Raw genomic sequence first — 15,810 nt, forward strand, 5'->3', positions numbered from 1 at the left:
GCACAATTCTCTCGCTGAATGGAAACTGGCTTCAGGAAAAAAGGATACTGTGCAGCAAGTCTCAAGGCTTTCGTTCATTGAAGGTTTCCAATAATGTCATAGGCCTTGAGAATAAAATCCAAGCTCTTTACAAAGCTGAGGTTCAAGGCTGAATTGTAGCTTTTATTCTGTTATCGTAGATACACACATATATATATCTATATTTTGCTCCACCTCCCCTACCCTCAAGACTGACATTGTCGAACAAATGTTCGTTCTGCATGTGTGAGACGAGCCTGTGAGTTATGGGCAGTTCTTTCATAACAAGGAAAGCATCACAGCCAAGCTTAATCCTTTTCTTCGCTGTGACTTGTATGTACACATGGGGAGAAGTGGGGGCGGGTGGGTGGAGGGTGAGGTGGAGAGAGGGGGGGGGGGAGGGGGGGCGAGAGCAACCATGAGACAAAAAATAGTATATTGTTCAGGGCACGGCCGATGACAGGACAACCAGCCTTCGCTTTGAAGACAGACTTTGAATAATTACTGCATTTCCCCCACAAAATATGCAGTCACCACACTTTACAGTATATTCTGGGAAGCGCTTTGAGACATCTCGACGATGTGATAAGGCTCTATATCAAATGCTAAGGATTATTATCATCAGCTTGTGGTACCTTGCAGTGTATGGAATGAATGGGCTACCATAGCTTTAATATGCCTGGGTTGAACATAGTTCAGAAACCTTGCCTCAACATTATGTGTGTGGAGTCCTGTAGCTCAGTGGTTAGAGCACTCGCTTTGCAAGTGAGAGACCTGAGTTCAATCCCAGGCAGAGGGCCAAACCTTGGGCAAGTTTCCTTACTCCACACAGAGCCTAATAATAATCCCTCCAAAACCAAAAACAATAATAAATTGGTCATTTTCAATCTACGACTGTTTGTGGGACATTGCTGTGCGCAATTGGCTGCCGCGTTCGCCCACAAATATACAGTTAATTCACTTTACAGTATATTCTGTGAAGCGCTTTGGGACGTCCTCCCGACGTGAAAAGCGCTATATCAAATGCAAGGATTATTATTATTATTACCAGGCAATCCAGAAGTCGTGTAATTTTGTGTACATAAAGTACAACTGGGACGTAACACGACTGGCGTAAGTTCGACACAACTCATACTTTGCCTAAATCACCTTAAATTCTACGGTCCCACCTGATAACGACTTGCGTGAGTTTGACTATCATTTTATTTGGAGCTACTTCCAGTAATATTTCAGACCCAACCGCAGGATGTTAACACGGACGACAACGGGAAAATAAGTACAGCGACCATCGTGGTGGAACTACACGGGGAAAGATACGATTCAGCACCGCTTAGTAGTCTTACACGTGACATGCATACAGCGCAAGTTACGTTGAATTAAGGTTAATTCTGGCAGTCGACAAGTCGGTTCGTCTATTCGTAGCATATTGTGACGAATCCTGGAGTTTAACCGGAACAAAAACAAGATTCAGAAGGGACCAGATCCACCAAAAATATACATTATATAAAAAAATTCTTAACCAAAATTTGCTTCACGTTTACAGTCTAGTCTCGGGACTCAGGTGGAGGCTGTAACCGATGAGATTTCCATCGTCTTACTGTTTATTCCCATCAACCGAAACTTTAATTAGATTCCAAGGAAAAATGCTGGGGAAATTTCGGGAAAGCTTGCCAGACAGCGCTCTCAACAGCCAAGCTGGGCGGTTTTAATCCAGCAGTTACCCCAATGCGCCCTCTGGGCTCCCTCCCCAAGCCTGGGCTCTTGCCAACCCGCGTCTGATACTCTCTGGAATTAGGTAAGCAGGATACATCCCTCCAGAGAGAGAGAGTGCGGATTCCATTCCAACAATCTAACTCTGGGATTTCCACGTATAGGTGGGATCATGGAATTCTCAGCTTGGTTTGGAGACTCTTAAGCAACAGTGATGACACCCATCTAGTTGCACACCCCTGTCCCCACACAAAAAAACACTACAGGCATTATGGGTCCAACGAGGAGCACATTTCCTGCTGCAACTTTGACTCAAACGGTTGAGGAGGACAGGTCTACCTAACCCCACATCTGCCTTCGATTACTATGGATCAGCTAGTTCAGTCCCAGGTAAACCCCCACCACGTCCCTCAGCCCATGATCGTTTTACAGCCAAGACTCACTTCACCCCCCCTCCCCCCCCACCCCCCCCACTTTGAAAGAGGCAAAGATCTGAGAAGACCCACAACCTAAATTCAGCCCCAACCTCAACTCTCTATTTTGTTTCCCCGGACGTTAAATCCAGTTGATAAAACAACACAGTTTTCTATATTTCTGGTTTACACGGAGCTGGTGTGAAGCTGATTAGTTTGGCGTTGATTCTTTTTAAAGGCCGTTTTACTTCAATTATCTTAACGCACAAGTCATCATAGTAGCTCTAAACTACAGGAGGCGTCGTTATAACCGGCTTGGGTGTGTGCAGGCAGTTTTGGGGTTCAGCAGACAATCGGTTGGTAAGCAGGTACCTGACTTTCACATCCATTTATCATCGGAAACATTTACCGTCACTGTGTTTTCTAAAAATAAAACCAGCTTCATTGTGGTTAACAATATAAAAAAAAAATGAGTTCATCCTTCAAACGTTACTCTGATCTTGTGACATTTCCTAACCAATTCGGTTGGGATTCAATAGAACAACAACTTGCATATATATATATATATGTATTATATATCCTTCATGAAGGATAATGTCTCTGAGCGTTTTGCAAAGAACTGGGTCAGACTCGAAGAGGGGAAGATAATAATAATAATAATAATGATTCTTGCATTTGATATAGCGCCTTATCACGTCTTGGAGGCGTCTCAAAGGATATCTGCCTTTGTGGGGCAAAGGCAGGTAATTGGAGTTGAGGCACAGATCAGCCAATGATCTAATAGAATGGCAGAACAGACTCAAGGGGCTGAATGGCCTCCTCCTGTTCCTATGTTCCCATCGCTCTCTCATTTTCCCCATGAGGTTGATTGTACCTACTCTCCCTCCCTCTCTCTTTTGATGGCTAGACTATGACCGAACACTCCAAAAACATACAGAATATTCACGATGCACCATTAAGCTGTTCTAATGTTAGAAAAAAAAACATTCACAACAAAAATAAATAAATAATGAGACTATTCAAGACGGAGACGTTTGCTTGAGTGCAGTCAAATGAACTTGACTGCGATTTCTCTATTCATTTATCTCCGCAGCTGATATTACTGCTATCTGTTCTTCTTACAAAATGTCGGGTCACATATAAAGCAAACAAAACAAACAAAAAAAAAACACTGTACAGAACTTTGGAAGAAAAGCGTTTCCTTCAGAAGCAATCTCTTCCCAGGGGAGTTTGGGATTTAAAGAGTTAAACTGACAACAGACAGAAATAAGGTGCGCCTTTCACACGTGATGGGTAGTACCTTCGAAGCAAACTAACCAGGCAAGTTAGTGAAACATAGTCAATGTAAACAGTTTTGATAGTTTTCTTTTCCTTCATTGTAACGTCTGTGGCAGTCACAAACAATTTAACTGCAAGGATGGACGTCAAACGACCCTCAATCCGATTCGAGGGATCAGTTCACAGTCAAAACCCTCTGACCCTGACGGTAAGTAAATCCACTGAGTCTCCATCCAGTGGCGAGACACACACACACACTCTCTCCTTCAGCTACACAGAGACCTTCGTCATCGGCAAAGACTCGGAGATCAGTTTCGGGGGTGGAGGATGAACTCCAAGCCATGGTCGTAAAGTTGACATCTGTGGAGCTATTCCTTCTGCTTGGTTTCCGGGGCGCGAGTGTGAAAATCAGTGCATGGCACACTCCGCCAAGTTGGAGATGTTCTAGTTGTGTTTGGATTACACACACACACGCACTCACATGCATGTCTTCCCCACTTCCTACCGCCCAGCCATTCCTGCGCTCGTCGACTGTAAAAACTCGTCATCCTCTCTCGGCTCCAACCAGGAGACGCTGTTAATATTTCCTCTCCAGGGGGATGTTGGACGAGATGGAGACGAGGGAGGTGGGCCGACTGCCTGCGATGCTGCTCTGTGCAAACGGGTTGGACGCCTGTTTGGAAGCTTTGGGAGCCAGTTCCCTTCTTATTCGGTTTTGTCTGCGGGAAAGGAAGGAAATCATCAGTTTTTTTTTCACGACTGAAAAGCGGACGTTTTTTTTGATCATCAACCGACGTAAATGCTTCGGAGAGAAATGGTCATGATTCCCTCCCCCTGTTCCAACAACAACTTGTGTTTATGTAACACCCCTCGTGCAGGGTAGCGTCCCAGAGCGCAATTACCTGTTGCAGTGCTTCAAAACCACCACCACCAAAGTGAATAGGATTATTATTACGATCACAATAGCAGCTACGATAGCACCAGAGCCTGCAACACAAAAACAGGATTGAAACAGAATTTGCAGCTCACGTCATTGATTGTGTCCATAATAATAATAATAAATTGGTCATTTGATCCACGGCTGTTTGTGGGGACGCTGCCGTGTGCCATTGGCTGCCACGTTTCACCCACAGAATATGCACTCCATTCACTTTACAGTCTATCCTGTGAAGCGCTTTGAGACGTCTCGAAGCGGCGATAAGGCGCTGTATCAAATGCCAGGATTATTATTATATTATGATTATATTATTATTTGCTGCAGCGCCTTTCACTTCAGGTAAATGTCTCAAAGTGTTACTACTAAATAAACACTTGACCGTAACAACCAATTATTGAATGTCGCTCCATAGCCTGTGTTACACCTCTCAGTTTCACGAAGCAGTTTTACTAACAACAAGGAAATGATTGAACATAAAGAAGGCATTCTTACTCTGGTACAACATTTGTTCAGGAGTCTTGGAAGTTGCTGACGTCACATTGAATTTCCCTGCCTCTGTGGTGGTGGCTGCCATGCTGAGGGTTACTGCGGAAATAAAAAAAAATCCAGGGTTAAGAGAAAGGAGCCTGGATTCAAAACACACCGCCACACAGAATGGATCCAAGGGGATTGAGCAAGACCTCCGAAAGCGGACCTCACACTAAATAAATCGCTATTCTTTCCGGTTTAAATACTATACCCACAAATACGTTTTTAGTAGTAATATTGAATTATTTTATCCATGTTTTGAATGGGTAAAATAATTTGAAGTACAGGTGTGTAACGTAGGGTACGTCGCAAGATCCTGTAGCTTAGCAGATAGAACACTCGCCTCGCAAGCGAGAGGACCTGGGTTTGATTCCCGGGCAGGACAGGGCGAAACATTGGGCAAGTTTCCTTACTCCACGCCTCTGTCTACCCAGCAGTAAGTAGGAACCCGGTTGTTAGTCGATTGGCAGATCACTTTCTGAGAGTAATAATCCTTCCAAATAAATAGTTTGATCACTCAATCCTTGATTGTTTGTGGGGACGCTGCTGTGTGCAATTGGCTGCCGCGTTTTGCCCACGAAATACACAGTCAATTGACTTGACAGTATATTCTGTGAAGCGCTTTGAGACGTCTCGACGACGTGATAAGGTGTTATATCAAATGCGAGGATTATATTGTTATTATTAATATAATAGACCCCATACCCATATACCTCTCCTGCACTGTGCACTGTTACCACATGTAAAAACCCTCAGGAAAAAATGAAGTCCTTCCTTTAGTCACGAGGTCATTCAATTCACTGGAAGCCACCTGTCCACATTCCTAACATGAATACCGAATCTCGTGTTTCTTACATATTTGTTACTTTTGTTTTTGGTTCAACTTCCAGCTCCAGACTCTTCAGCAACGAAACCTAAGCCACCGTGCACTCTCTCTGACCCACTAATCAGTTCAATTCAATTCAATCCCCGCAGCAGAAGAAAACACGCCACGTTCCCCACCTCTTTATCCCATCTCCTGCCTTTTCTCTTCTGAAAGTGATGGGAGCATCAGCTTCCGAATCGAGACCGAATTTAAGAATTTTTCGCACAAACCCAGATTTTAGTGCTTGACATTTCCTGGTTGGTTAGTTATGTGCCTGAGGGAAGATGTTTGGGTGGATATTCTTGAAAGATCAACTGGGCTAAAGGGCCTCTTCACCTAAAAAAAAAGCTCATACCCAGTCACTGTTTCCTGCCGAGCGCAATCAATTGGCTGCCGCGTTTCGCTCACAAAACATACAGTCAATTCACTTTACAGTACGTTAGGCAAAGGGCTTTGAGGCGTACGTCCCCACGATGTGAGAAGGCGCTATATCAAGGATGACGATGATTATTGCTGTGCGTCAGTGATGGAATGAATGTTCAGTTAAAAAAGTTAGGCGCTTGACTTATCACAGGGTCTCCACCGGAGGGCGCTGGTAACCCAGGTCCGAGTAACATTTCATCGCTGATCAATCAATCAATCAATCAATCAATCAATCAATCAATCAATCAATCAATCAATCAATCAACCAACCAACCAACCAATCAATCAATGCAGCAGAACATTGGCGCGGAGCAGCACTGCAAGGCGTTCGGGCTCTCTCGTGGCGAGGTCCTGCTAGCCCCCTGCTGTGGGCACAAGGCCAATTAGTGCAAAGGCCTGGGAGTGGGCACCAGAGCCAAGAAATAAACAGCCATTTGTATTATATAATAATAATAATAACCCTGGCACTTGATATAATAATAATCCTTGGATTTGATATAGAGCTTCTCACGTCTTCGAAGCGCTTCCCAGAATACACTATCGTGTAGTGGCTGTGTATTTTGTGGGCGAAACCCGGAAGACAATTCCACGCAGCAACGGTAGACCGTTATTGCTGGGGTTTAAGGCCACACGATGGTGCTTGACGGCATTATATCCGGCACCTTCAGCACTCCCGCGTGGAGCGGGTTTGTAAATCACCTCCGGCCGGTGCTAAAGTTCAACGGAATCACATTCGCTCCTCGTGCAGTTTAGTAACATGGGCCGCACGGCCCTAAAGTCTGTGTGTAACACCCAACATCAGGTCCAGCGATTAATCAGTCTCTCAGCTTTGTTTACAGGTCAAGTCTTTCTGTTTCCCAACACGCAACATGCCGTCTCAATAGTGGGTTCAGCAAATACACCGCAGAGGCTAATGTGCCTGTTAAACACACAACAGCCATGGAAACAAAGCAAGACCATCGTCATCATCATCATCGTTATTATTATTAGTGAGATCAGAACGTGCAAGACAGTCACCACACGCTCTCACCCACAACATAGGCTGTGCCGCCGAGCCTGAACCCTGTACTTTCAACCTGCTCGTTCCCTCCGCTCAGCAGACCATGGTCTGTTCCATTATTATTAATAAAGGTTCTGAGTCAATAGGTGACATTCCAGTCGAGGCAGAACCCACGTGTATTTTATAATAATAACAATAATAATCCCTGCATTTGATACAGAGCCTTATCACGTTTTCGAGACGTCTCAAAGCGATTCACAGGATACACTGTAAAGCGAATTGACTGTATAGATTTTGTGGGTGAAACGCGGCAGCCGATTGTGCACAGCAGCGTCCCCTCAAACAGCCGTGGATTGAGTGACTAAATTGTTATTCTTTTTAAAAAAGGGATTATTTCCTTTGGAAAATGATCCACCAATCGACTAACAACCAGGTTCCTGCTTATCCTCTCGTACCAGACTCAGTCTCTCAGTCTTAGAACCTTCCATCCTGTTCCTATCCAGATGGTGTTCCTGTCGGTGACTGTATCATGTGCTCAGATTAGCTGCTCTTTCATTCCTGGGATCCAGGTTCAAGGTCATTGTAAGCTGATGGTATCAAAGTCTGCTCTTCGATCTTTTATGTGACTTGAAGTTTGTGCAGTCGCGATCCAATCGCTAGTGCAACATATTATATTTATATTGTAGTATACTATCATCACTTTACAGTATATTCGGCAAAGCAATTTGAGACGTCTCGACGATGGGATAAGGGGCTGTATTAAATGCAAGGATTGTTATTATTATTGTTATAGTGAATGTGGATCCACAGTAAAAAAAAAAGTTCCAATGTAGCACGAAGCACCAACCTCACTCCGAGGCTACAACAAGGCCAACTGCTGGAGTCAGCACTTGATCCAAAAGAGTTCCATCACCCAAAGCAGAATCAACCCTTCACTATGAAATACCCCAGATTCTCCTTAAAGCTGTCTGCTCGTCGACTTAATCACCAGGTAAATGCCATTATATCTGCCTCTCCCGGAATACAGCGCTCAAAGTGGCCATGGGGCAGTGTGTCATTGCCCTGGGATTGTTTTTTGATGCAACCAATTATTTAATAATCGTTTATGAGTCTGGTCTGTAATTGTCTACTTTTGACTCATCGTCACGTGGTTTAAAAAAAAATGTGAACGCATCAGCAACTATGATTAAAATGGGCCAGGTCACTCGCTTCTGGGCTCTTCAACACGTCTCTTTCGCACCTTCAAACACAGATTAGATCGTTTTCTTTTAGAAAATAACATTATGGGATAAATAGCACGCAGGACACATGTACATGCGACCGCCAGGAAGGTGGAAGGCGAACAAGATGGACCTCGGTCTTTTTTCCGTCTCGTATTTACTTATGTTCTTATGCACAAAACCACTACCGGCTCAGACTCCCTCTCATTCTGGTGCAGAAGGTTACAAAATAGTTAAACGATCAGTAAAATGGTGAATCTGGCCTGTACCAATCTCGAGTAACATCTGATTTGATCCGCTACATGATGAGAATAATAACCCTTGCTTATCACGTCGTTGAGACGTCTCAAAGCGCTTCACAGAATATACGGTGGAGTGGATTGACTGTTGCAATTTGTGGGCGAAATACGGCAGACAATTGCGCAGAGTGGTGTCCCCACAAACAGTCACGGGTTGAGTGACCACATGTATTATCCCTGGAAAAGCGATCCGCCAATCGACCAACAAGCGGGTTCCTACTTACTGCCGGGTAAACAGAGGCGCATGTGTGTGCGTGTGTGTGTCTGTGTGCGTGTGTGTGCATACACGCGGAGCAAGGAAACTTGCCTAAGGTTTCGCCCCGACCTGCCCGAGAATCGAACGCGTGTCCTCTCACTTGCGAGGCGAGCTCTCTGACCACTGAGCTGCAGGACTGCACAGTTTGGAGAGGGTTTTTGAAACGTAAAATGTAAAAACGGGGCGAAACTGCTCGACGACGCGATCAGGGACTGCTTTACACGAACCGCCGAGAATTTCACCTGGCGTTTTGAAACTTCTCGTGGGTGGAAACCGAGGGGAAAGATCAAAGTGCTCGGTCACAGTGTTGACTGTAGTAACTGTTGCAGCCGAGCCACTGTTTAGCTGAAGATCAGTCAGTACCCATTCGGACGGAATGCATTCCATCGTAAGCACCAGTTAGCCACCCAGGTAAACGGCAGGTAGAGACAGAGCGTGATGTAAGCCCTCCTCCTACTGTAGCAGCAAACGCCTCATGATAACGGTGGGATTTCCTATTCTTAAAAACATCTTTCCCTCCCTCCCCCCCACCCTCCAAAAAAAATAAATCATTTAAAACCAATAATAAATCGGTCACTTCAATCCACGACTGTTTGTGGGGGACGCTGCTGTGCGCAATTGGCTGCCGCGTTTCGCCCACAAAATACACGGTCGGTTCACATTACAGTCTATTCTGTGAAGCGCTTTGAGCCGTCTCGAAGGTTGTCGCAATGGCTGAACTGGTTCCCGTTCTCCCTCGGATTGCAATGTCTCCAAACGTTATGTACCAATCGATCAGCTTCCGCTCACAAGCGCGTGCGTCATCAAGCGGATGGAATGAAAGCCTCTACTGCAGCTCCTAAAATGTGGTCGCCACTCCTCTCATCTTGATGGCGAGATTCTCGGTTTCCTGGGGGCACAGATTACCCGGGGCTGAAAGGTGGGAGGAAATCATGGCAACCAACTGATGATTTGGTTGAGCGCAGAACGCCACATGGCTTCGGCAAGAACTGGGATCTCCTCTGTGATCAAGTGGCTCTGAGCGGACACGTCTGCCAGTCAGCGATCTAAAGCCTATTTGGAAAGCAAGACAAGTTCCTTAATCCTGCGAGCCAAAGCTCTAATGGGTAAGAGAATCCGGACCGGACAAGTCATATTCTCTGCACCCTGCAGCGTGTTTTGACACATCCCCATTCTTCACTGTAGTCAAATTCCTTTCCCTTTACAGGAGTTTTCTCCCAGCCCCTTAATTTAGTTTAATTTGGGCTTGTCGTGGCCTTGGGACACCCTCCTGACGTGAAGGGCGCTATAGAAATGTAATTTGTTGTTGTCGTTGTGCATGCAGTGAAAGCTGACTGGGCTGAGGATGAGATGATGATTATGACATTATTTGGCCATGAAAAGCCCGTTCCCCTTTCCACAAACTGCCCGTCCTTTGGAAGGTAACAAATTGGTGCTGTTTCAGCAGGTGAGAGCACACAAACCAGGTCTGGACTCTGCGCTCCTTCCAAAGTAAGAACACAACAGCTGGCTTGGGTTTCAGCCTGGCTCCCGTTCAAATGCCCAGTGATATTTAAAAAAAAGATAATCTGGAGCCCGTTGTGGGCAGCAGCAAAGAACCTTTAAGCACCATGAGACAGCAGTAAATTAATGACACCCTTTTTACACTGCACGGCTAATGTTTCGTGTTGCTGTGTTTTGTGTCGAATCACGGCTTGAATATCCAGCACAAACAGCGATTGGCTTCACGGTTTGCTACTGAAACTGAGTAATTTGAGAACACCATTGGCCTCTGTGTAAACTATGCCGTATATATCTATATATGTGTGTACACACAGCAGACAACTTTCCAATGTGAAGTTCCTCTAGATAATAATAATAATAATAATCCTTGCGTTTGACATAGTGCCTTATCACATCTTTGTGATAAGGTATACACCATCACAGGTATTCTTAAAGGTCCAATCATGCCCTTTTACATCAATAAACTAATCAGCATTCTGCACACTAATTAGCTCCAGTCCCTGGACTATTGAGGAAATCTCACTGCTGATCACTCGCCAATTACTCCGGCCGAGGACGCTGCTGTAGGCAAATGGCTGCCACATTTTGGCACCATAACAACTGGGCCCATGTACCTTCATGAAGAACATTTTCAGCTCTCCAAGATACTACCCCACATGGAGGGCGCTGTATAAATGCCAGTTGTTGTTGCAAATTGTGTTGCTCTCAATTGCTGTCCAGGATGAGATGAGCTAAATTTATTCCAGGATCTTAAACTTGTAACATAAGGCCATTAAAAGGTGCTTGTGCCCAGTGTTTACACACCACACCACACAGTAACAACATCATGTTATCCCTCAGCAGTTATTAAGGAGTGCCGCTTATCAGCCCAAGAGCTTACATGACACAAATTACTGAGGCAATATTGCATACTTGTGCGTTTAGGAAAATAGCCCATCTTGCTAATTTGAGCTGTTCCGTCCATTAGTGAGTTAATTGCTAGATTACCACATAGTGTGAGACATCCACACACACCAGGTTACATCTCTGTCCTCCGCTGTTTTGTTTCACCCGCAAAATATACAGTCGATTCCCTTTACAGTGTATCCTGTGAAGCGCTTTGAGACGTCCCAACGACGTGATGATGAGGCGCTGTATCAAGTGTGAGGATTATTTATTATTATTCTGCTGAATCATCTGATCTCCAATTGGCTTTAGCGTCGCTGGACTGAGTCAGAGAACGGTCAACACAACCACAACAACTCGCAGGTATATAGCGCCCCTTTGCGCAGGGCAGAGTCTCGGAGAGCTAGACAGTGGCGGAGCCTGACCCCAAGCTAGGGAGGGAGGGAGGGAAGGAAGAGGTGACCGTAAGCATGGTCGAAGAGGAAGGTCTTCGGGCCAGATCTGAAGCAGGGGGTGCGGCAGAGGGATCGGGGAAATCAAGGTCTCTGCTCTCGATCGATTTTAAGGAGATATTTTAAGGGTTAAACCCAACCAGAAAAAAAAACAACCCAAGCCCATACTGTTAGCTCTGCAAACGCCGATAGTGACTATTATTTACACAAGTCTCAGCCGCGTAGCGTGTTCTGTGTTCAAACCTGGCTCTGTTTTGTGTTCCCTAATCCGTTTACACAAAGTACTGCACGTTGGACAGTTCCCAAAATGAGAATCTTGCTCGTCAAGTTCAATCTGAGAGAGAGAGAGAGAGAGAGAGAGCGAAGTGGGGGGGGGGGGGAGAAGAAAGGGAGTTAAAAAAAAATCTATACTTGGTGTGGACCTTGGAATGAAGAAGGCTCGCCAGTGTTTATCTCAGTGTGCGATGGCTCACTGCTTGGCAATGACTGGGCCATTCCTCGGTTGTATTGGCCGGTGCTGAGAATACTTAAACTCCAATTTCAAAAGGGAACTGGATAGTTCCTTGAAAAGGAAAAAAAAACAGCACGGTGATGGGTTTCCGCTTGTGTCACCGACATCCCACTGACCCACAGCAACAAAAAAAAGAGCAGAGATGTTAATTCGAACGGGAGATGTGAAGCAGGGAACCTGATTTGGCCCCCACTTTCCATCACTTTAAACCAGTGGCAATCACCGAGGCATAGACCCCTTCCGTCCAGTCAACCCGTCTCCTCAATTAACACGGGCCGTGTAGGTGCAGCCCATCGAAACAGCGGTTTAATTAAACCACTACAGCAGACACGCAATCAGTCACGTGAAGGCTACCTACGGTTTGACCTCACCGTAGTTGGATTTGTGCAGCAAGTCACTCGGCTCCACAAAACCTCTCCATCGCTGCACGTTTGATGGCGAATCATTGGCACAAATCACGGCAACTCGCCGCCAAACCCAAGTGAATGAATGCCTCGCCGATGGGGTGGTTTCTCTGCCACCGTCTAGTGTCTCGGGGAAGGTGCAGGTGGGGCAGTGGGGTGGGTGGGGCTCTGTGCAAATGCAAGTTGTTGCCGTTGCTGCTGCTTGTGCAAGGAGGGCATTCCAGTGACCCACCAGCCCTTCCCAGTACAACAGAACGGATCCATTTCACCCCGACTGATGCCAGAGACAGACGGAGAGCAAGGCCGCAAGTGAAGAGGAGGCGGCGGGAGACAAAGCAGACAGAGCAAACTGGAGCAGGCCGACCGACAGCATTCCTCGTTCACCACGTTGCTCGTGCCACGACCGGCAACACCAACACAAATTCTTAGCGCAAACATCTTTGCCAACATAAAGAGACCAGTTGTTCTGCGTCATTCCTCTGCCCAGTCGCCGGGGGAGGCTTCAACACAATATTAAATAACACAGCGATTTTTTGCTTATTCACTCGCAAAGTCAGCATTAAATAACAACAATAACAGCAGCATTTGACACAGAGCCTTATCACGTCGTTTGAGACGTCTCAAAGCGCTTCATGGGATACGCTGTACAGTGAATTGATTGCATATTCTGTGGGCTAAACGCGGCAGCCAATTGCACACAGCAGCGTCCCACAAACAGTCGTGGATCGAGCGACCAAATTATTATTTTGTTTTACAAAAGGAGAGAGTGGCTTCACATCCAAAAAGATCAATCTGTCTTCACTGGTTAAAAAAAGCTCAGGACAATGCATTTACCGTGCCAGCAACTGCAGACAACAGAGAGAGCATTGCAGTCAAGTGCGGGAATTATGAAGGCAAATCAAAGTTCAGTAATGATATTCAAGATTAGCGTTGCTAGATAAGGTTTGTGACTAAGACAAGAGACAAAGAAACTAAGAGGGAGAGAGAGAAAAACAGAGATAATCATTAACCGGGATATTAACAAAACCAGGTCAGTTCGGGAAAGAAAGCAGGTCAGGTGTGTTTGGGGGTCAGGTAGATTTCGTTGGTTTTAACATAAGGGCCAGGAATTTAGGAGTTCCAACAAGTATGCAAACCCCCGCCGCACTCAAATGAGTCTTCACAGACGAGTTGAGAATAACCAACCTTTTTCTTTATTGATTAAACGTTGGAGAGAGTCTGCCCACTACACTTCCTGTGCTACAATCCTCAGCCACGCACACCCTATCTATTGACACATAACTTTCATCCTGAGGGCAACAAGGAACTCGCATTTTGTATACAATGCTATTAGCCAACTCCATCGGCAAGAAAGTCAAGCCTCATTACTGGTGATTCACACATGAGTCACTTCGATACCCAACCTGCTGGAACCCTTGTCGTTAGCACCCACTGCTGCTATTAGGAGAGTTAGCTTTACTGGGGGTATAACGTCCCTCAATCCACGACCTTTTGGGCTGCCGCGTTTGGGCCACAAAATACAGTCACTGCCCTTTACCGTATGTTCTGTGAAGGGCTTTGAAACGTCTCGAAGACGTGATTAGGCGCTGGATCAGACGCGAGGGATGTTATTATTATTATAATATCGCTGTCATTTTCCTAGCGAGCAGCAGTCAGGAGAATCGTTGGGACTGTGCAGGCGGACGTCACCTCACCACACGCTGCCAGCAAACACCAGCCCGTCATTGTTCACCGGCAGCTTCTCTGCGGACAATGTCCATTGTTGAGGAAATTAACATTGGTGTCCAAGGTGACAATGGACAGACTGTGTCTTGTGGATGAAATGGAAGTTCTGATCGACTCGAATGTCGTTCTCTTGCTTAATAAAGTTCATCCGAACCCACAGTGACATGACTGCGCTTATCAGTCCTCCAGAGGAGACGTTAAGCCGAGCTTCCTGCCTGCCTGTTCCGATGAACATTAAAAGATTTTGCGAATCTATTCGAAAAGAGGAAAGGGGGTTTTCCTCTCTCTTCCCCCCCCCCCACCCCTCCCGGTGTCCTGACCAACAATCCTTTAAATAAAATGGTTAACTCACTCCACGGCTGTTTGTGGGACGCATTGGCTGCCACGTTTCGCCCACAAAATACGCAGTCACTCGCTTTGCAGTGTATCCTGTGAAGCGCTTTGAGACCTCTCGAGGACGTGATAAGGCGCTGTATCAAATGCCAGTATTATTATCATTATTATTATATATTAATCCATGTAATGAACTATCAAGAATCCTGCCTGGACCGGACTGCTTTCTGATACCTTACCCATTCATTCCCTTAACCAAGGGTATTTTCTAAGCGTTTAATTTTCCATAATGTGTGTCAGCTTTAACACTGCTTTAACACTGAAAATCTCCTGACTCATCCATCCACAAAGCACAACGAGAAATCAGACACACGGACGGACAGACAGACAGACAGACACTCTACAAACCTTTTTTCTTTTTTTTTAAAAAAAGTTACTGCAAAAAAAAACTAAAGGAAGTTCTTCAGTTAACTTTGCCTGGACTCTAAAACGCCTGAGAACAAAGATCAAATACCTTTCTTTTACTTACCTGCGTTTCCTTTGCCTGAAGCAGCCAGAAACTGTGTCTTGGGTTCCAGAGGAGTTTGTGTTCCCAGCGTCTCAGCCTCTCTGTCCGCAGAGCAACATCTCTCCCTGTAGCTTCCAATGTCTTTGGGTCGCTTCTGTGTCGGTGGAAACTCCAATTGAGGCAAATGCAATGACTCGACTTGACAGCAATCACTCACTCACTCACTTACTGGTGACTGGGCTAAAGGCAACGCTTGCTCCCATCGCCAACTCCCAACTTCCCTTCTCAACCAACTCAACAGGTTGAACTGCTTTCCTGATCTGCCCAGGTGATCACCAGCAAAGCAGCGGTTAACACAATCCTCTCTATCTCTCTCGTTCTCGCTCTCGCTCTCTCTCTCTCTCTCTCAGATCATCACAGGAACTGCTCAGTGTCTTCTCCTGTACCCACAAAAGACCCCCCCCCACCATCTCCACTTTGCTTTTCACCCTTAAGAAAACTAATCTTAGTTATAAAGTTTTTTTTAACTTTTCATTTAGTGT

General features: G+C 45.6%; 1 protein-coding gene across 1 annotated transcript; it reads right to left on the reverse strand.

Moving 5' to 3' along the window:
• Positions 1-2,929: 2,929 nt before the first annotated feature.
• On the reverse strand, positions 2,930-15,810 carry LOC103185628 (noncompact myelin-associated protein). Its single transcript, XM_007904242.2, has 4 exons — positions 15,290-15,810; positions 4,849-4,941; positions 4,322-4,406; positions 2,930-4,138 (listed from the first exon to the last, which is right to left on the reverse strand). Exons 2-4 carry the CDS (start codon positions 4,928-4,930, stop codon positions 3,997-3,999), a joined length of 309 nt encoding a protein of 102 aa, XP_007902433.2. The 5' UTR covers positions 4,931-4,941; positions 15,290-15,810; the 3' UTR covers positions 2,930-3,996.

The sequence above is a fragment of the Callorhinchus milii genome, unplaced genomic scaffold (genome assembly GCF_018977255.1).
Source record: "Callorhinchus milii isolate IMCB2004 unplaced genomic scaffold, IMCB_Cmil_1.0 Scaffold10, whole genome shotgun sequence".
NCBI classification, from domain to species: Eukaryota; Metazoa; Chordata; class Chondrichthyes; order Chimaeriformes; family Callorhinchidae; genus Callorhinchus; species Callorhinchus milii.